Source organism: Metopolophium dirhodum, chromosome 1 (assembly GCF_019925205.1).
Source record: "Metopolophium dirhodum isolate CAU chromosome 1, ASM1992520v1, whole genome shotgun sequence".
NCBI classification, from domain to species: domain Eukaryota; kingdom Metazoa; phylum Arthropoda; class Insecta; order Hemiptera; family Aphididae; genus Metopolophium; species Metopolophium dirhodum.
The window spans coordinates 22,664,897-22,688,929 of record NC_083560.1 but is presented as its reverse complement, the minus strand read 5'-3'; the positions used below and the strand labels follow the sequence as shown (position 1 = coordinate 22,688,929).

At 29.2% G+C, this 24,033-nt stretch overlaps 1 protein-coding gene across 1 annotated transcript; it reads left to right on the top strand.

The window, feature by feature from the left end:
* Positions 1-3,942: 3,942 nt before the first annotated feature.
* Positions 3,943-5,706, top strand: LOC132934323 (uncharacterized). Its single transcript, XM_061000620.1, has one exon. The coding sequence runs from the start codon at positions 3,943-3,945 to the stop codon at positions 5,704-5,706; it is 1,764 nt and encodes a 587-aa protein (XP_060856603.1).
* The last annotated feature ends 18,327 nt before the right edge of the window (positions 5,707-24,033 follow it).

Genomic DNA, 24,033 nt, shown 5'->3' with positions numbered 1-24,033 from the left:
TTATTTGTAAATAAATGTAATACTGTATAATGAGTAAATAGTAAAAAATAAACTAATGATGATACCACCTTTGAAAATACAATTTATAAGATTAATTTTACTTTAAGATTTTTTGTGTTAAACAATTGATTTCAATTTTAATAATATTGTTGTATGCTGACCATCTGCAATCCAAAAGATAATAAAATTGAATTCAATTTATACAGTAAATGAAATAATAGTACATTTTCAGTTATTATAAAGTATACAGTTTATAGTCATATACGTGTGCGCCTGGTTGTTAAATGTTACCTCTGATTCTAATGGTTTGTATTTTGTAGAATATATGTTTTTAATATTTCGGATTATAGTTTATACACTGTGAAAGCCGAAATGTCAATAATAAATTATAATCCATTATTAAAATAGTGGCTTACAGTTTATACATTCGGAATGTTTGTGGTTATATTAGACCTCTGGGAAAAAGATAGGCTAATTTAAAAAGGGTTAAATTTGTTTTTTTTATTCATCGAATTTTAGTATGGTTGGGTTTCGATAAGATTTTGTATTAATTGATTATATTAATCCACTGTAGGTGACAAACTTGGTATAGCTTTGATGCTTTAGAGGTAACAATACGGGGTCCACGATCTACCACAGGTAGATTGCCTACCTGATAATGTACTGATGCGAATCAGAACTTTTATTATTATAATTTTTTCAACAGAAAAGTTAAGATACATTTTGAACACCATACACCGAATATTAAATAACCAACTGGACAAAGTTTGAGTAATATAGAGTTGGTGCGTTTAACGGGCAACGAAGTGCAGGGGATCAGCTTGTTATATATTATTATTATTATTATTATTATTATTATGCTAACTTACTACAGTCGTCGCCAGATAATTGTAATAACTGATAACTACTAAATGACATATTATAGTGTGTACCTATAAACTGCTTATAAATAATACTTTAAGGAGAAAGGTCATCGCAATATTTGTTTTATCTATCATACTCACGTGAATGTGTGTGTGCTGTGCCTTTGCAACCATGATGCGTTGAACATACAAAATCCTAAATGTATACCGAGTGTACCTCGTCATTGAAATGTAAGTCACGCGTTAAATTAGAATTCAATGGTAAATAGTTGCATGCGGAAAACGATTCTGAGCAAAGACTGTCCGACTATAATATAATATTACTAAATGCCGTTCTTACAATGTCCGATTTAAGTTAACCGACACTTAACCGGCCGAATTCTGTCAGTAATAAAATCTGTTATCGTTCGGTTAAGACTATCCGACACTCGGCAGAAATATATCGGTAACACAAAATAAATCCTGCTCGTTACCTTTACCATACAATTGACCGGACATTGTAAGAACGGTCCTAAGTGTATTTTATGATATATTTTTATTGTTATTCAAGTCATTAATATTACCTTTATTGAATATTACGGTATGTTAAATTAAATTCTGCTGAAATAATGGCATTTTAAAATGTCATTGTATGTATAAAATATAATAATGTAGGTACCTTAAAAGTGTCAACTACCCATGAATAATATTTTTATATCAAAAAATAATAACTTAAATTGTTATTTATATGAAATAAATAGATATCAGATTCTAATTTCGACCAAGTTTGTGTGTTTTTTTTAGTTTCTGAGCGGAGCGATGAATGTATTGATTTTACATAATGATGTGTATTTTTTTTTAAAATTTTAAAATTTTTGTTTCTCTCATCACCTTTTAGGACAGTAAAAGTGCTTTGATTTTCTTCAACAGTAACTTTTCTGATAAAAAAGTAAATCTAGTTGGTACTTTGAAGGGTCAAAAAATGTCTCAGTAGTTTTCAAACGCGACGTGAAAAACAAAAGAAAAATTAAGGAAAAACGGGAATTTTTAAGCAAAATCTGTTTTTGAGAAAATCGCTTTATTTGTTGTGTAAAAAAGCGTCAAAATTTAATATAAGGCTCCTGATATATCGTTATAATAGCAGTTGAAAAATATTAAAAATACATAGGCACAATTTTTTTTATAAGCATTTAAAGTTCAAATTTTGACAAAATTTATCAAATTTATAATTTAATAATTATTTTTTAGTTAAAAATTTATAAAATATTCAACTTTTATAGCTAAGGATTGAAAATTGAAAACAAGGCTCCACGTAAATAGGTTATATATAAATTACTTTATTTACAATTATTATCATTTTTCGTAAATATTAATTAAATTGTATTTGTTGGGAAAAAAAGCATGAAAATTTAATGCAAGGCTGCTGATAAATCGTTACAATACTACTTGATAAATATTAATATTACATAGGCACAATTTTTTTTTATCTGCATTTAAAGTTTGAATTTTGACAAAGTTTATCAATTTTAAAATGTAATAATTTTTTTGTTGTTAAAAATTTATAAAATGTTCAACTTTTATAGTTAAAGATTTGAAATTTAAAATAAGGTACCACGTAAATTGGTAAAAATATAAATTACTTTATTCACAATAATATCATCAAATATACCTGGTAATGCCATTATAACAAATCAATGTCTTTGAATAAATGTATTATACCAACAAAATATTTGTGCACATACTGGGCAATAACGAGTTAATGAGTGAGAAGTTAAGTTAAAGGTTAAGTTTATTTTAAATAATTAACTAAACTTATTAGATCGGTGTTTTAATTAACTTAACTTTAACTTAACTCATTTTGCAATACGTTAATTAAAACCAAGTCATATTTTTCTTTATTTTCCCAATTAAGTCAATACAATTTTATTTATTGGGTAAAATATCGTGATATATTGTTAAAATATCAATTGAAAAATATCAAAAATACATATAGGCACTGTTTTTTTATACTTGGGAATTTAATATGAGGCTCCTACTATATTCTTAAAATGACATTTGAAAAATATTAAAAATCCTTAGTGACAATTTATTTTATAAGCATTTAAAGTTCAAAAAGGTGGGCAAGTGTGTATCGCTCTGTTGTACAGTAGGTTACAAGCGGTTTACTGTAAAGGATGTTGTTAAATTTGAATTTAATGATAAAATATCATAGTATTAGAAAAACGATTCTGAGCGAAAACGGTCAATCAGACTATGAACTACTGTGTAGTAGTTCGTGTCAGGCTCGGATCTGTGTGGGGGGGGGGGGGGGGGGGTTATTCCCGGACGTATAATTTGTTATTTGTGTTTGCTTTTTAAATACAAGTATACAAGTATTAATTTTCTTGATTAACTTGATAGTACAAAAGTACAACATAATTAAATAATCAAAATAAAAATACTATCCTATTGATATTGTCGTATATTGCAGACAGTCGTCAAAATAATATTATTTTATATATATGTAATATAGGTGGGAATATTTTAAATTGTAAATTATTGACATAGGTCAGGCCAGCGAAGCAATAATGTGCTGAGGCGACGATAATATTTTCTATATATACCGCCGTACGCGCAGGCACGAGCCCCCCGTTGTCGCTGAGTGATTCGGCGAGGACGTAGCTACGACGTGCGTGTGAAACGCCGATCGTAGTACGGGCTAGGCGATCTGAATTTGCTAAGTGTTTTATTTATGTTTGTTTTTAATACAATAAAAGTGTTTAGAAATCAACTTCCACGAAGAAGATAACCACCTTAATATGCCCTTTAGTCGAAATGAACTCTATACTGCCTTATCCGGATGTAAAAGCAAAAGCCCCGGTCCCGATGGGATTCCTTTTTCGTTTATCCAAAACCTACCCACAATAGGTCATGATATTCTTCTCCAAATATTTAATATTATTTCGATCAGAGGTATATACCCTGATCAATGGCACAATTCGATTATAATACCGATCCCTAAACCCAATAAAAACAAATTTGATATTATCAATTATAGACCTATTTCACTTATTAATACAATAGCAAAAACCATGGAAAAAATGGTCAATAAACTTTTTATATGGTCAATTGGCACTTAGAAACATCTAACCTAATAATTAAGGAACAATGCGGCTTTCGCAAAAACCACACTACCATTGACATACTCTCCACCCTCCACACGGATATCTGCAATGCTAAAAATAAAAAACATCACCTCATACTAATATCTTTAGATTTAGAAAAAGCATATGACATGGTATGGAGGAATAGAGTCCTCGAAATCATACAAAACAGTGGCATAAACGGCAAAATGTTTCTATTCTTACAAAATTTCCTAAAAAATCGCAAAATCCAAGTCAGAGCCCTATCAGAACTATCAAAAATCCACCAAACAGAAAATGGACTACCCCAAGGGTCTGTTATTAGCGTTACAATGTGTTTATTGGCCATCAATGACATTTTCAAAAACATACCGAAACCAACAAAACATCTACTATTCGCCGATGATTGTCATATCTACTGCAGCGGACAAAACACCAAAACAACTGTGGGTATATTACAAGACGCACTAAATATACTCCAAGATTGGTCTCACAAAACTGGCTTCAAATTCTCTACTGGTAAAAGCGAATGTATTACCTTCCATACTAACCCTAGAGCAAACATACAATTCCACCTTAAAAACTCCCCAATACCCATTTGTGAAATTCTCCGCGAAAAAGAACTCCTAAATTATGGAATAAAAAGAAAAAGCACTCCAAACCACATGGGATACAATAACTTTTTTAACGACAAAACCACAAATTTAATTTTTCCAATAAAAAACCCCGTATTATCTATACATGACATCTTCTTCCAACTAATCAATAAACACACCATACACACATCTGTCAAAAACAAAATCACATACCCAAACCATCCCACTTGGCTTTGGAAAATCAAAGTCAATACTGAGCTTCTACAACTTAACAAACACGACACAAATCCCAATATTATCACCTCGCAATTTTATGAAATTATCCAAGACAAATATTCACACTTCGAAAAAATATACACTGATGCTTCTAAATCCACTCAAGGTGTTGGATTTTCAATAATCCAAAAAAATATCACACTCCTTCACAAGCTCCCACCGGAAACTTGTATATTCTCGGCTGAATCTCAAGCCATTAATGAAGCTATCATATTAGCCAATACTATCAACTCAAACCACATTCTAATTTTAAGTGATTCACTCAGTGCTTTACTTGCCCTTCAAAACCCACTACCCCCAAACGAAACTACCCAAAATATCCAAATAATATTTAAATCGACCACTAAAAACATCGAATTTATGTGGGTTCCATCACACATTGGTATTACTGGCAATGAAATGGCTGACAAGGCAGCTGACCTTGCAACCAAAATTATCCTCCACCCAACAATTTCCGACCTACCGACTAATGACATTAAATTATCCATCAAACGCAAAATACATGCTAGATGGCAAAATCATTGGGATGCTATTCCGCCTACCAACAAGCTTAAATCAGTCAAGAAAGACACAAAAAAGTGGAACCCACCGTACTTCCTCAACAGACGCCAGGAAGTTGCCATCACAAGATGCAGAATCGGACATTCCTTCACAACCCACACTTTTCTCATCAACAAAAACCCACCTCCCACCTGCGACGAATGCCATGCCGACCTCTCAATACAACATATCATCCAGGATTGCTCAAAGTACAGGGACGCAAGAAAAAATCTAGCTATACCACCGAATATGGATGAAGCACTAAACGAAAATAATATTATTAAAATTATCTCTTTTCTTACTCAAATCCACCTCATAAACAAACTTTAACAATGTAAAAACCATTTCCGTAGTCATTAAGCTATAATATTTTTTTTTGTCTTGTACTCTTAATTCAAGCTAGGCTAATGACCTGTGATGTCGAAGCCTTATTTTCCTAATAAAAAAAAAAAAAAAAAAAAAAGTGTTTCCGACCTGAAAACCCGAGTTAAACATTATTTTAGTCATTCGTACGTTCTTACCTTTTATAGGAACAGCGCCGGGATATACGTACTATGTGTCAATGAAGTTTTATTAAACTGAATAGTGCCAAGGTATATGTAATCTTTGAGTCATTTCAACTAGATAGGAACGAACTAAGAATTGACAAGCGCCTACCATCGTACCTCAACGAGTTAACAGTGCCATTCTAATTAACTTTAGAGAGTGTCATTAACTAGAGAATACGAGGGTAAGGCGATAGTTGGTTTACCGCGTATTGTCTAATACGGGTGATACCACAATATGTAGCCCAAGTCAGATTGAAAATTATGTTTTACATTTTTATTAAAATAATTTAAAAGAAAATTTATATTCTATTTGGTTACAAACTGTTTTTTATCTAATTTATTTTTATAGTTAAAGATATCAAATAGACAACCGGGTTGTTATTATTTTGGAAATTTATAAAATGTAGAATTCAGAATATAGATATTTTAGAATATACATTTAATCCATAAGTTATAATCCATGATAAAGTTAATTTCTTTATGATGTTATAATCATTACATTACAATTTACAGTACAAAATCACATTTTTGTTTCATTGAATATTTTCCGTACCTAGGTACAAAATATTAAGTTTTGATTGTAACAAATATTAAAGAGGAAAAATGTATAATATTGTTATGTTGTAAATTAAATATTGTTCTTTTACATAAAGCTTTTTCTATTAAAAGTTAGCAATGGATACCTAATTTAGATTCATACATGTTATAATTATCAATATTATTTATTCTAAGCCTGAAACTTGGAAATATTGACCACAGATTTTAACCTAACCAATAAGAAGTGCTTTTAAACTATTACTTATAAAGTTTAAAATTTAAAATGTTTCATTTTTATGTTAAAATGGTTTAAATTATTCGTAGTAAATAAATATTTTGTCAAGTATATTGCAAAAGGTTTTGTAAATGTTAGTCTTCACAATACTTTGTGAGCGTGCTTGATCGTAAAAATTCATGATTTTCTTCAATTTTTCTTTTGTTTTACACGGTGATTTTGAAAACAACTGGGAAACTGTTGGCCCCCCAAAGTATCAACTGGATTCACTTTCCTATCAGAAAATAAACTGTTGAAGAAAATTTTATAATTTTTTCTGTCCTAAAAGGTAATGACAGACACAAAAATAAAAATAATGAAACAAAAAAAAGAAAAAAGAAAAATTATAAAAAGAAAACACACATCTTTGTAAAATCAATACATTCATTGCTCTGCTCGGAATCTAAAATAAGAAAAAACGGGCATGTAAAATACTAGCTTTTGACAAAATCTATTTTCGTTTTTAGTGGTTGTAATTAAGAAACAGATGACCGTAGATATACTTGAAATGGTCACCAGTTTTTAAATATTATTTAACATTTTCCACACATGGAGTAATTTTGGAAATATTTGGAGTCTAAAATAGACACTAAAAAAATATTGATAAATATTCATACATATTGCACATTTTCGAGTTTTCTACGAATAATGATAAAAATTGTTCAATTGATTGAACAGCTTAAAAATTAAAAATAAAGTTACTCGTAAGTAGTTCATACTGTAACCAAAAAAACTAAAAAATATATCCACACAATTTTTTTATCTAGACATTTTAAATTACAATTTGTACAACATTACTAGTTATTCTTTACACTGGATGTTTATATTAGCATTTTCTGTACACCATAACATTTTCTATTTACATTTAAGATTTAAAAATGTAATACAAGATTCCTCATAATTTTGTCAACCTTTATCAAAGACTAAATCTCTACAGGAAAATCAACTTAAAATTTTATGAGCGTTTAAAGTTTTTACATTTTCACAATATTGGATATTCACTTGATTTCTCGTGTAGCGATTTTCTTATTTTGTTTTAATTCAAAAACCAATACCCGTTTTGGTAGACACTTGGAATTTAAAGCGGCTCACGGACATTTTCAGTTTCCAATTTATTTAGTTTTTTTTTTACTATAAATATCAATAAAATTGTATTCATTGCGTCAAAAAGCTTGAAAATTAAATACAAGGCTCCTGATATATTGTTACAACAGCAGATGAAAAATATTGAAAAAACACATTCACGTTAAATTTTTTTTAATTGAAAGTGTACAAATTATTAAGTAAATTTTTTAATTGTATAGCTAATTAAGTATTAAAAATTTAAACAATGATTCCACGTAATTTTTATATAAATATTTAATTAAGTTATAATGTGGAAAAAATTACATATTAAATAGGTAACCAAGTATAACAATTTTAGTTGATTCCTTGTGTTTTAAAAATGTTATTCGTAGGTACTTGAAAGTTCTCAAGTAGGTATATTATTGTACACAATTATTGGAATATGATAATATGCAAATAATATTAATTAAACTTATCGGCTACAGCGTATTAATAAAATATTAATAATATAAAATATCCTAGGCTGACAAACCGTCTCTGCTCAGTATCGTTTTTCGTATAAACACATTGATATTATATAATTTAATTCACACTTAATATCATTACAGTGACCCCATAGTAACCTACTGTACAGCAGAGTGACACCCACTTATACGACTTTTTTAGTTATTTTTTCGATATACTTCAATACAATTTTATTTGTTGGGTCGTAAAGCGTGACAATTAAATACGAGGCACAATGGCAGTTGAAAAATATTAAAATACATAACACGCACAATTTATTTTATGAGCATTTAAAGTTAAATTGTTGACAACATTTATCAAATTTAAAAATTAAAAATTCATGAAATTTTCAACCTTTCTAACTAAAGATTAAAAATTTAAGACAAGATTTTACGTAAGTATTTTTTTTGTGTATAACAAAAAAATCTGTAAAATTTAAAAAAGAGTTTTTGCTTATAATTATTTTATATTCAAATTTGGACGAAATTAGATATTTAAATGAAGAAGAACGATTAAAGTTTTGTGTTATATTTTAAAAATATTATTCGTTCGTACTTGAAACTTTTAAAGATTATTATTATATACAAATAATATTAACTCAACTTACTGGCTAGGTAGGTACCATATTGTTAATAATAATAAAATAAAATATACTTTGATGTCAAATCTTCTCCGCTCAGAACCGTTTTTCGTATACAATGATATTATAGCATTGCACTTCAAAACACTTTAACACTTACTGTACAACAGAGTTTGTATACAAATTCCGACTCCAAGTAAGGTTAGGTTAGGTTTATTTATATTAGACACATTTAAATTTATCTTAACCAATTTTATATTGTGGGGACCTGGAATACGTCGACCGTCAATACATTATTATTATCGACATATTAATAAAATATCATGACTAGGCCCGAATTTAAATAATCTAAAAATCGACGAAAAATGCTCGAAAAAATGGCTAAAAATGTATTTTACCGCAATAAAGAACTTCAAAATGGACAAATTAAATCATTTTTTCAACGCAATGTATTATTAAGTTACACCTAGATACTTAATTTAAAACGAAAAATGCAATCAAAATAATTTACTAAACATTTATTTATTTTCAAAAAAAAAACGGAATTTAGATGATAATTTGATTCGAAGTTCAAAGTGTATATTATAAATTGTAATCACAGCCTAAAAATATTACTGTTGGATATATATATTTCCCTCTGTATAAGCTTAAGTGGGCAAATAGTTAAAAGTATAATTTTTCTTAGGGCTTAGAAGACGAATCAAATCCGCTACTGAAGTAGTACCGGATTCACAAATGTCAAATATGCATTAAAACTAACAAAATATGAAAGAAATGCTGAAAAATTATCAAAAAATGCAATAAAATGCAAAATAAAAATGTTACTGTTGAAGTATCAGTTTCATGAAACAAATTATGTACTTGGAAGGAATTGTCTAATATAACCCAAAAAAAGATGCACTTTGAATTGAAATCCGACTCTAATCATGACGATCGTCTGGGTGTAAGATACCGTATCTTTAGAACGCTATTAGAAAAAACCAAATAATGTGAAAATTTAAGTCGTAGTTATATATTTTTGTCATAAAATTACCTAAGACATAATAATTTGTATATTTTATCACGCAAAGTATACAAAATTTGCAAAAATTGAAAATCTCGAAAATTAAAATGCGCATGATTAAATAGGAATATACTTACTGTGATTAGTCCCATTGGTGTACATATTATATTTGATTAATTAACCTGTTATCGATAAAAATTTGCAGTATCCATTAAATCCGGTCTTTAGTTCTATAGCAATTATTACAATTATGTTATTATAATATTATATTATATTCATAATTTAATTTCTTATGACAATATGGTACACGGGCGATAAACTTTGCAGTTTCAAAGGATCTCGCATAATATAAGCAATACCTTCTTTCCGAGAAAATAATATAATCACAGACAAACATGGGTATCTCAAGACACGATAAACAAAAGCCAAATTGACCACGTCATAATAGTTAATAAGCGACATAAATCTTGTAAGAATGTACGAGTGACGTGAGGGGAGCAGACGGAGACATTACTGAGCAGTGACCAATATATCTCGTATGGTAGTATAGATTTTTCAGAAAAACTATCGGTAAACCGGCGAAGAAAACTTCAACGAAAAAGGAGTCGGAAAGAAAAAGAAGTCAACCGGATTAAAGCCACGGACCTAAAAAAATTGCATAAGTACCAGCAATAGTCAGAATTACTAACGAGTTAAATAAATCGAGTCCCTCGTCGACATATAAAGTGGAATCCGAAGTCGGATTGATCTGGGCAAAAATAAAAGGTCGTCGACGACGGTGGGGGATATCCAAATACTATATATTATATAGATCTAAATATATAGCAATTATTACTTAAAGTATGCTTATATAATGAAAAAGTACGCTCAGCATTTTGATGCATCTACACTTGTTATTTGTGCATATTTAAAATATTTTAAAAAAATTGGCATTAAATCTGAATAAACATTTTAATCTTCAGAGTAAGTTTCAATAGTTATAAAATTGTAAATCCTTCATTTTTTATCTAAGACACATTTAAATTTTTCTTAACCAATTTTACATTGCAGGGACCTGGAATACGTCGACCGTCAATACATTATTATTATCGACATATTTTTAAAATATCATGACTAGGCCCGAATTTAAATAATGTAAAATACGTCCAAAAATGCTCGAAAAAATGGCTAAGAATGTCCATAAAAAATGTATTTTACCGCAATATAGACCTTAAACATGGACAAATTAAATCATTTTTTCAATGCAATGTTTTATTAAGGTACACCTAGGTACTTAAATGTTAAACCAAAAAATGCATTCAAAATAATTTACTAAACATTTATTTAAAAAAAAAAAAAATGAAAATTAGATGCAAATTTAATTAGAAGTTCAATTAATTGTATATTATAAATTGTAATCACGGCCTAAAAATATTACTTTTGGATACATTTATTTCCCTCTGTATAGGCCTAAGTGGGCAAATAGTTAAAAGTATAATTTTTCTTAGGCCTTAGAAGACGAATCAAATCCGCTACTGAGGTCGTACCGGATATGCAAACGTCAAATATGTATTAAAACTAATTAAATATGACCAAAAAATGCTAAAGAATTATCGAAAAATGAAAAATGCAATAAAATTCAAAATAAAAATTGCAATATCTGGGCAAAAATGAAAGGTCGTCGACGACGGCGTGGCATATCCAAATACAATATATTATATAGCTCTAAATCAGTGATCTCAAACTCAAATTACCTACAGGCCATATATTTATTCAAAAAAATTTCGCGGGGCAAATTTTAAGTGTCATTTTTATACTTATTTGAGTATTTTGAGTTACGATGACGTATTAATCGCCCATCGATGGTTTACATTTAAAAACAAAGCAAAAATCTTTGCCCTGGCAACGAGGCAAGTGCCCGGGTGGGACAGCTAGTATGCATAATATAAGAAATATTATTATGTTTTCACTTGGCAACCAAAATTGTTTAGTTTTGATTTGTTATGACATTATTCAATAGTAAATTTTACTCTGTTAAAATGTGATTATATTCGTGGATGAAAATAATTTAACAAATCAAACCATACTGCCGGCTGAAGCCATTATTAATAAAGAATCAATAGAAGTAAGCAAATATTGCAATTTTTTTATATAATATAATATATCTAAATTTTTGAATTTATAGTTGGTTGGTAGGAAATAAGTAAAAGTACAGGTTTTAACTTATCGAAATGAGTTTTTCATTAATAGCTAATCTTAGAAACTACTGGACTGATTGCAATCAAGGTTATATCGATAAATTTCTTGAGACTCTGTGGTTGTTTTAAGCTTCTTTTCAACCCCTGTATAGGTTGCTATAGGGTGAGACACACATGAATTTAGTTTTGGGTCACGAAAATTGAATTTTTTTTTGTTTAGATATATATTATATAGGGACATATAAAGGGTTGCCATTTCGGGTTCCCAATATAGATTAATTTTAAATAAAAGAAAATTGTATTGATATTAAAAGATATTAAAAGAATGCTATATCCAAAGACGAGTCGTCAAAGAGTTATAATTAGGTATATCATCGTATTTTATCGTTAGTTTATATTATCAGCTACTTTATACTCTATCAAAAGTTGTGGTGTAATAAACATAGATAATAATTGTATTATAGATAGGTATCTATCATAAGGTACCAACCCACAACGTATAAAACAATCTCAGGTGAGGCTAAAGCCCAATCAGCCCTACCCGTGCGCACGCCTATATTTAGTATCGGTAGTTACTAAACTCGCCAGTCCCCACCAATCACCCACATCATACATAATAATAATAATTGAACATAATGTTATGCCATTTAGTCATTAAATTAAAATATTCAAAATCAATATTTATGGACGTGATATAGATGATATTATGCACCTGACAAAAATTAAGGTCCGATTTAAAAAATGCAAAAATGTTCAAATGCAAATTGTACAAGATAGTTTTGTATCGGTAGACATTATTTATTATTTATTATATTTTAATAACAAGACACAAATCGAATCATAAAATAATTAAGTATTTCTAATTGGCTTTTACAAGAACTATAATTTTGAACATGTCCTGAGTTCTACCTATATATAATTAATATAATATAATCCGACGATTAGTTTAATAACTGTATTTTTATTTTTATTTAAGTAGTTAATTATTTATATTTATAATAAAATTTCCTTTTTTTCCTTTTCACTGTATGTCTGCATATTGAATACATTTTTTATTTTTATATATTATGTATAATTGATATTTAATAATCGATAATATGCTACTGTGCCTAATATGTTTGATTTAAGTTTGTAACATGATAATGTTGATGTTCTGTTGAAATGTTGACTTAGTAATTTGAGAAATATACATTAAACCGCTTCAGACTTCATTTCTACCTTTACCCGCGACTTTTTCAGTCCAACTAAACAAAAATGGTCTTTGTTCATTTTCTGCTTTAATTATTGTTGTTTATTATTATTATTTTATGTAGGTATTCCACAATTGTAAAACCAAATTTGTCGAAGATAAAATGTTTTTGAAGTTAACATTTTAGGCAATGGCATTGTTTGTTGCAAGCTCATTGCTATGAAACATGTGCTAGGATTTTCTAAAACTTATGCCCTAAGTATATATTTTGTATTTCAAATGCAATTTTATGTAAATTAATATGTTCAGCATTTTCACATTTACTACAAGTATCACTTTGTGGATTTCTGAAAACAATATTAAATTGTGTTCAAAATGTATTTTTAAATGTTTCCTTCTTTACCTTGTAACATTCAGGTTTGTTTTTTTCATCACATTTTTCACTGTATAATAAAAATAATTGATGTATGCTATATAGATACTTTCTATTTGAGTTATTATTCCTAGAAAAATTGTAAGATTCAGCAGGAAATTAATTAATATTGTGGTCCACGATAATGACATGATCTTGTGTCTTATGGGGCCGATTATAATTATGATTCTAACATATATAATTATATTCTATACAACGGAAGTCATAACAATCACTGCTTTTGGTGTTGTATATTGTTTTCCTTGACTCCTTTTTTCTTTTTCCAATTGTCCTGATTTATTTTTCTCTTTCCGTTAGATTTTTGTTGTTTTCCTGGGTTATTTTTCGGTTAGATTTTTTTCCTACTACCGTAGTATAGATACCTGTGATTTAGACCGACTCACATAGTTTTTTGAGTTACGACGTATTAATCGCCCATCGATGGTTTACATTTAAAAACAAAGCACAAATCTTTGCCCTGGCAACGAGGCAAGTGCATAATATAAGAAATATTATTATGTTTTCACTTGGCAACCAAAATTGTTTAGTTTTGATTTGTTATGACATTATTCAATAATAAATTTTACTCTGTTAAAATGTGAGTATATTCGTGGATGAAAATAATTCAACAAATCAAACCATACTGCCGGCTGAAGCCATTATTAATAAATAATCAATAGAAGCAAGCAAGTATTGCAATTTTTATTATATAATAGAATATACCTATCTATATTTTTGAATTTATAATAGGTTGGTAGGAAATAAGTAAAAGTACAGGTTTTAACTTATCGAAATGAGTTTTCCATTAATAGCTAATCTTAGAAACTACTAGATTGATTGCAATCAAGGTTATATCAATAGGTTTCTTGAGACTCTGGTTGTTTTAAGCATCTTTTCAACCCCTGTATAGGTTGCTATAGGGTGAGACACACATGAATTTAGTTTTGGGTCACGAAAATTGAATTTTTTTTTGTTTAGATATATATTATATATAGGGACATATAAAGGGTTGCCATTTCGGGTTCCCAATATAGATTAATTTTAAATAAAAGAAAATTGTATTGATATTAAAAGAATGCTATATCCAAAGACGATTCTTCAAAATATGAGTTATAATTATGTATATCATCGTATTTTATACTCTATCATAAGTTGTGGTGTATAATACACATAGATAATAATTATATTATAGATAGGTATCTATTGCAAGATTGTCAAGATTGGACAAATTTTCAAATAATACTTATAATTTTAAAATTTAAGACACTTTTAACAAAGAAATAAGAAATTGTAAGTTGACCAAAAACCCACCCCATGCATACGTACAATGATGCATTCATTATCGAAAAATGACGTACTGTATACTGATTCATAATCTAAGTACCTATTTATACTTAGGTATACTTAAGGCCCCTGCAAAAGTGTCATATTTAAGGAGTTGTCTTTAGGTGATTCGATCGTTCCTTGCAGTTACTGCTCGCGTATGTAGTAAATTATCATTTATGTGTGTACTGGTATAATAGGCACCACACTGCCACAGAATAGATTATAAATAGCATGGGCGTGTCGCGTGAGCAGACCTCTGAGTCAGGTTAGTTAAATTCAATCTGATCACCCACCCCCTTGTCATGGTTACACAAGAAAAAAATTATAGACATTTTCACTACAAACTTCTAAGTGGCCTTATGTTGGTTTCTGGAGCGGAGTAGTGGATATACATTTCGCGGACTAACCCCGTACCACTTCACTCCGCTCATCTAAACTTTAAATACTTATAACGCATAAACTACTCGCACTAAATTCTATTTTTACATATCGAGTGTTTAATTTTAAATGAATCGGCCTGTATAGTCTCTCGGGTAAACATAAACGTTTAAAAACTAAAAGGACTATACCTACTTTTAGTCATATCTTCATAAGGTACCAACCCACAACGTATAAAAAATCTCGGGTGGGGCTAAAGCCCAATCAGCCCTACCCGTGCGCACGCCTATGTTTAGTATCGGTAGGTACTAAACACGCCAGTCACCACCAATCACCCACATCATACATAATAATAATTGAACATAATATTATGCCATTTAATCATTAAATTAAAATATTCAAAATCAATATTTATGGACGTGATATAGATGATATTATGCACCTGACAAAAATTAAGGTCCGATTTAAAAAATGCAAAATTGCACTCCTAGAACAAGACTGCCACAACTCAAAATTTATAGTTTTGAGAAAAATTAATTTGAAGTTTGGACCTAAGATATTTTAATGAGTTTTTTACTTATGCGTTTAAGTTTAACACTTAAATACTTACAATCATACTTTACAATATTAATTTTTCAAATATTTTGAAATTCACTCTTAAACCCAAAAATTTAGACTTGTGGCCATTTACAATTTTTTAAGTAAATGCAAAACAGCCATATTTTGAGATGCGACTGTATTGCATACAGAAATTGATTTTTAAATGGCCACTTATTAAAATATAGCAGTATTGAATTTAAGCCATGAAAAAATGCAATTATAAATTATAAAATGCAAAACTGCCACAACTCTAAATATTGCTGTTTTGCACTCAACATATTACACGATAATTAGTTTTTATTCAGTGCAAGAACGCCACAAATCGAAATAAGGCAGTCTTGAATTTTGATTTCAGTGATAATTTGGATAAATAAAAATAAGTATACTGCCATAAAGTAAATATGGCTCTCTTGCATTGAAAATTAACCAATATTTAAATAATTCAATACTAACACATCTCTATAGTGGCTAAATGAAAAATGATATTGAATGTGGCGTTCTTGCATTTAATAGAGCTTATTTTTCTCTATCCAAAAGTTGTCATAACTCAAAATTCATGAATTTTGAGCTGTGGCAGTCTTGTTCTAGGAGTGCGATTAATGTTCAAATGCAAATTATACAAGATAATTTTGTATCGGTAGACATTATTTATTATTTATTATATTTTAATAACAAGACACAAATCGAATCACAAAATAATTAAGTATTTCTAATTGGCTTTTACAAGAACTATAATTTTGAGCATGCCCTGAGTTCTACCTATATATAATTAATATGATATAATCCGACGATTAGTATAATAACTGTATTTTTATTTTTAATTAAGTAGTTAATTATTTATATTTATAATAAAATTTCCTTTTTTTCCTTTTCACTGTATGTCTGTATATTGAATATATATTATGTATAATTGATATTTAATAATCGATAATATGCTACTGTGCCTAATATGTTTGATTTAAGTTTGTAACATGATAATGTTAATGTTCTGTTGAAATGTTGACTTAGTAATTTGAGAAATATACATTAAACCGCTTCAGACTTCATTTCTACCTTTACCCGCGACTTTTTCAGTCCAACTAAACAACAATGGTCTGTGTCAATTTTCTGCTTTAATTATTGTTGTTTATTATTATTATTTTATGTAGGTATTCCACAATTGTAAAACCAAATTTGTCGAAGATAAAATGTTTTTGAAGTTAACATTTTAGGCAATGGCATTGTTTGTTGCAAGCTCATTGCTATGAAACATGTGCTAGGATTTTCTAAAACTTATGCCCTAAGTATATATTTTGTATTTCAAATGCAATTTTATGTAAATTAATATGTTCAGCATTTTCACATTTACTACAAGTATCACTTTGTGGATTTCTGAAAACAATATTAAATTGTGTTCAAAATGTATTTTTAAATGTTTCCTTCTTTACCTTGTAACATTCAGGTTTGTTTTTTTCATCACATTTTTCACTGTATAATAAAAATAATTGATGTATGCTATATAGATACTTTCTATTTGAGTTATTATTCCTAGAAAAATTGTAAGATTCAGCAGGAAATTAATTAATATTGTGGTCCACGATAATGACATGATCTTGTGTCTTATGGGGCCGATTATAATTATGATTCTAACATATATAATTATATTCTATACAACGGAAGTCATAACAATCACTGCTTTTGGTGTTGTATATTGTTTTCCTTGACTCCTTTTTTCTTTTTCCAATTGTCCTGATTTATTTTTCTCTTTCTACTTGACTTTTGTTCAGGAAATACATCATAAACAGGCTCATTAGTCATTATTGATGCTTCATTATTGAACAAACCAGGCTGGATATTATCTAAACAATAAAATAAATTACTAATTAATCATAATTTATAATAAATAATGTTTGGGCAGGGTACGAACAATAATTAATAGATCGTATCGCACTCACACACCAACCGACCCGTGTATGTGTGTATACATGTATTAGCAATTCGATGGAAGTGGACGGGTTCGCCGAGCAAAACTATCGAATGCTAGTGTGTGGTGGGTGTGTAAATGTGTGTATATAATATGTGGGTGTGTATGTCTTTACATTAGAATAAAATGACTAAAAACAATAAAATGTTAACACGAATTTTCAAGTATTAATTTGTTATAATATAATAATTCTTTAAATAACACAAGCATAAAATATATGTCCCTTTTGGCCTAACAGGTAAAGGTAATGATGGTTGATCGTCTGACACAATTAATAAAATATAAATAAATCTATAAATCATAATAAATAAATAAACTCGCAGTACAAATTGTGGGGTGCAGACTGGCCAGCAGCGATTCCTTAACCCTATAATATTGTTCACAATAATAACAATAATAAAATACACTTCGACTCGTTGCGATCGAAATGAATAGGTATGACAATATTATTACGTATAGTGGCTACGAAATACATGGTATGCTTATAACTTGGTTATTAGAACTGGATTATAGGGATCACGGCAACGCACGACGATTACCGTGCGCCACAATTACAATGATAATAAAAAATATAATGACGGCGATTCGCGCCTGCGATAATAACAATTATTACAAAAATAATAAAAAACACAATAATGCTCTCAGACTATTCGAGCCAGGTCACAATATATAATTTTTGTTGTGGGTAGGTTATGGTGTCGTAACAAACCCAACTCCTATATTTAGCACAAGAAAAATTAAGTAAATATGTTTAAATAGAGTTAAATACGTAGTATACATGTTTTTTTTTGAAAATGTTTATTATTCGTAAAATAAATTTTTTTACTGTAGGATACATATTCTGCAAATACATTTTGAATATATTTTATGCAAATACGCAACTATTTTATTTGTATAATAAACGGGTAAAGACCCTTTTGTGTAAACAATACAGTACAGGTTTAACATTTAAGTATTTTACAATTAATAATAAACATTTAATTATTTTACAATTAATAATAAACGACAAGATTTAAAACAACAATAATAATAATAATGAGCCGACAATATAAAATAATAATAAGTATCAAGAATACAACATAATTTAACATTTAAGTATTTTACAATTAATAATAAACGACTCGATTTAAAACAATAATAATAATAATGAGCCGGCAATATAAAATAATAATAATTAGACAAGTTTAAATAATGAAACATTAATAATAATACAATAGGAGACAACTCTAAATCAATACCTAATAGTATAATGATAGAATATTACTTAATTTACAACATCGTTTAAGACTAAATATACATTTCTTTTGAAAACATTACGTGACATGAAGAAAAAATCAACATGATCAACAACAAGATTTGCTAGTTTCAATACTCTTGGAAAGTAAGAAGTGGAGCTGTAATTATTATTATAAAATGGAACATGAAATAAGTTTGATTTTCTTCAACAGTGATTCGCTGTATTAAATGCTATCATTGAGAGCAAATCTGGGGAAGAAATGTGACCATTTAATAAATCATATATAAACATAATATCAGCAACCTTTCTTCTAACTTCACAAGATATAAAGCTCAACTCACTCATTCGCATATTGTATGAGTTCTTTGAAATAAGTGGAATATTTAATTTGTAACACAATAACTTCAAAAATTTAAGTTGTACATTTTCAATTGTATTAATAAAAGTGACGTAACTAGGTGACCAGACTATTGATCCAAACTCAACTAACTAGCGCAAAAAATAATATTTTCAAGGCATTTATATTTTTAAAATTAACTGTGTTTCGGTTGATAAAGCCAAGCATCTTAAAAGATTTCTTGGTAATAGTATTGTGAGTGGTGAAAGACAAATTTCAATCAATAATAATCCCTAAATCTCTAATAGAAGTCGCTCTTGTAACGGAACAATTATCAATTTTGTAATCAAAGCTAATAGGATTATCGATGCGTGAAAAGGTAATAACATTACATTTGTTTATATTTAGAGATAAACTATTTTGGTGAGTCCATATTACAAATTTATCCAAGTTAGCTTGCAAATTTAAAGCATCTGAAGGAGAATAAATTGTAGAGAAAATGTTTGCATCATCAGCAAATAGCAGTATATCGACCGTGTTATCAAAAATAGAGGGTAAATCATTAATGAACATTATGAATAAAAGAGGTCCTAAATGGGAACCTTGTGGTACCCCAGAATTAACTGGGAAGTAAGGAGAGATACAATGTGATACTTTAACCGCCTGAGTTCGACAGTTTAAATAGGACCATAACCAATTTAAAAAATGTCCATGAATACCGAATGTAGATATTTTTTTAAGAAGTAGGTGATGATTAACCTTATCGAAAGCTTTCTGAAAGTCAGTATAGATTGAATCTATGTTACCAATATTAGCATTTTACAAATAGGTACTTTTTAAAATTATCTTTTATTATACTACTCGCTGAATTACCCGGTATTGCCAGGAAAAAAATATGATTGTTAAACTATTGTTAGGTTAGGTTTAAGTGTGAAACACGCTGTGGAAGCAATGTCTTTTTAAGTGTAAATTATATTTTAATATTTATAGCCATCCTGGTCGTCGTTGCCCGTGATATTCGCTTGTGATTATGCGAGTAGACCACGTGTGGTGTGTACGTTGGATTAATCAATACACTCAATTAATACAAAATCCTAACCTAACCTAATCGTACTTATATCGGTTGAATAAAATAAATAGGATTCTCGGGGTCGGTAACTTCGAACTCCATCATAATAATTTGAGTTGAAATAATGCAGTTTTGACGAAAAAAGGTTCGAGACGGTAACACAAAATTCGCCGGATTCTAACGAATGAGTAATGTTAAAGTGTGTTTGTAACAATATTATCTTATTTCAATAAATCCGTGGTAATTGCCAACGAAGAAAAACATAGCTACGCTTTACGGTCATAACAGTAATAAGTAATAACACTATAACGGGAGCGCGTAAAATGTCCGAAAATATTTTGTCCGAACAGTATTTTGGCCGAAAAATATTTTATCCGAAAAATATACATTGAGAAAAGTATTTTCTCAGAACTATATTTGATACGAAAAATATAATGCCAGAAGCATATCTTAGCCGAAAAATATTGTCATCGAAAATAATAAAGCAGAAAATATTTCATCCGAACCGTATTTTATCCGAAAAATATACTATAAGAAAATATTTACAAAGAAAAATATTTTATCCGACCCGTATTTTAGAAGAAAAATATTTCATCCGAACCGTATTTTAGTAGAAAAATATTTCATCCGAACCGTATTTCATCCGAAAAATATTTAATTCGAAAATGTATCATCCGAACCGTATTTTAGTAGAAAAATATTTCATCTCAAAAATATTTTAGTCGAAAATATTTCATCAGAACCGTATTTTATCCGAAAAATATTTTTGTCGAAAATATACCATCCGAACCTTATTTTATCCGAAAAATATTTTAGTCGAAAATGTATCATCCGAACATAGATATATTAAAGAATGGAGCCATTTGTGCTTATCATACGGGAACGAACATGAAAATATTTTGAGGTTATAGAGGTCTTAACACAAATAGATATATGTATAATTGTATATAATTTATGATAAGACCTCTGTCAGAATGAGAGGCAATGATAAAAAACCATAAACCTTATACTAATAGACGGTGCGTGGTTTTAGTTCCGGTGTCCAAGCGTGATTGCGCTGATCAAGGTAGTACAACTTTACACCACACATGCGCACTAGATGAAACAATACTCTGTATATTACTGTATATAATATATATATATCCCTGTAGCACAGACCGCACCACCCCCCCCCCCCCCGCATCCCGCCTGGATGTTTCGTCTATTAGTATAAAGTCCATGTAAAAAACAGTCTTTCTCTCTTCCCCATTCCGGCACACTTTTATCTATTTTATTAATGTATCTATATTCTATGGCCTATCCATTCTTTATAATATCTATGCATTTTGATCAAAAAAAAATATTTCATCAGAACCGTATTTTAGCCGAAAACGTAGGTAGGTCAATGGGAAGGAGTCACAATTAATAAACCAAAGTTAATGTCGCTTCGGAACCTATATTTTAATTTTTTTTTAATTTTTTCAATTCTCGACTTTAAATAATTTTTATTTTATACTAATACAATACTTTATGTGGTTACCCTAGTTATCCCAATGATGAAATAAAATAAGAAATTTAAAAATATATAATTTATAATTATAGACAATATAGTTACCTAAATCAGCCGTTGAATTTTGATAAATCAATTTTTACCTTTGCAAATTTTTATTACTTTCTATAGACGTCTATATAGTGGTATACTACCAAAAAGTCCGAGGTAAAAATTAAGAGGCATAAAAAGTCAAAGGTGAAAAAGTCCGAAACATATAATAAATAATTAGGTAAAAGGAAAAATACCGTGTGATGCACTATCAAACTTCCAAGTAGTGTAAATATACATTGGAACTAAATTATTTACCTGACAAAATTAATAAATAATCGTGTATGTTGGTTATTACCTACCTGGGGGTTAAATTTTTATTTTATCATCGATGATTATATGTCAAAAATATGTTTCTTTGGAATCTTTAACCTCTTAACCAGTTGGAGAAATGCTCACGTAACAGACAAGCGTATAGTTTCCGACATACCCGGGTAGAAAAAATTTATTGAAAATTGGTGTTTGGACTGTGTCCTGACCCGATGCTGGACCAGTAGTGTCAAGGAGGTGGTTTTGGTGTCATTAGTGTTTAAATAGTGACATGTACGGAAGTTGACCAATTTTGGACCACCACAGTTGAGTGGTGTCTGCGAGAGTAGAATATATTTTTTTTACACTTCCGATTAAATTCCGACACGTTTTTCCCACCGAAAACTTATGGGTTACCTACTTACAGCATTTTATGGCGTTGGATATAATATTATGCCAAGTATCTATTTCTGATTCAAACATTTATAAAAAATAGATTATCAAGTACTAACCATTACCAAAGTTGTCGAAGTTATTGTCTAAACATAATAGCAGTAAATAACATAATGAGTATTTTAGATTGTATTATATTAAAATTAAATAGACTCAGCAAAAGTTATCGTATTCGCACCAGAGCCAGTGGCGGTTTTGATAAAACATCAAGGTGGGTTATTTTAAATTTGTTGGCTTCCCCCAACCATAATTAAAGCAATTCAAGCATTTAGTGTAATTTCAATTAAAAAAGGACATGCAAAAAAAATTCAAGGGGGGGAGGGGTGAGCGCCCCATTCGCCCCCCCCCCAAAAAAAAACCACCACTGACCAGAGCTCGTAATGAAACCAATATAATGATACCTGTATCAAATACTACCCACCTTGATAAAAATACCGTTAACATATCGAATGAATACAATAATAACTATAGTATTGAAGGTATTCCTGATCAATGTTACGACAATATAAATATTAAGGTAGATCATGCTAGTATAAATGTTTATTGTGAGCATTATAGTGCGTTTCTGAAATAGAACATCATAGCCCACTCACTCCACTCAATAATATTTCTGATAAGCTATCTTCTCTACATCAGTTTTTATGTTCATGGAGTGTCAGATACTCAGATATAATATAAACCATAAAGCTTTATCTAAGTTGTTAAAAGGCTTACGCCTAAGATGACATTCTAACTTACCTGCATGGGCTGCATGTTTTATAACTTTAAATAAGTTAAATAAGGCTAAATAAGTTCTTAAAAAAGAAAAAATGGGTAAATGCCCAAATATGCACTAAAAAAATTTAATTTTTTAAATCGTGCTCACGTAGCATATCATACAATCAACCAGAACATATATGCAAATGCATATTAATCCGCGCTCTAAGTATAGCATAATGCACAGGATCTGGTTTTAAGACTAGTTAAAATGTTAATTTTTTTTAAACTTTTTCTTATTTAGTTGATTAATTTTCTCATTAACTTAATGACTAATATTATTCAATAATAATATATTGATTACTCAAATCTATTTAAAAACGGTGAAGTATAAATTAATAAATATCTTTCTATTATAAAATGAAATGTGTAGGTATGCGGGGGTGGGGTACAACAAGGTATACAAATTAGTAAATACCTA

Coding starts and splice junctions, on each gene's coding strand:
- LOC132934323 (XM_061000620.1), top strand. CDS start 3,943: ATGGTCAATTGGCACTTAGAAACATCTAACCTAATAATTAAGGAACAA.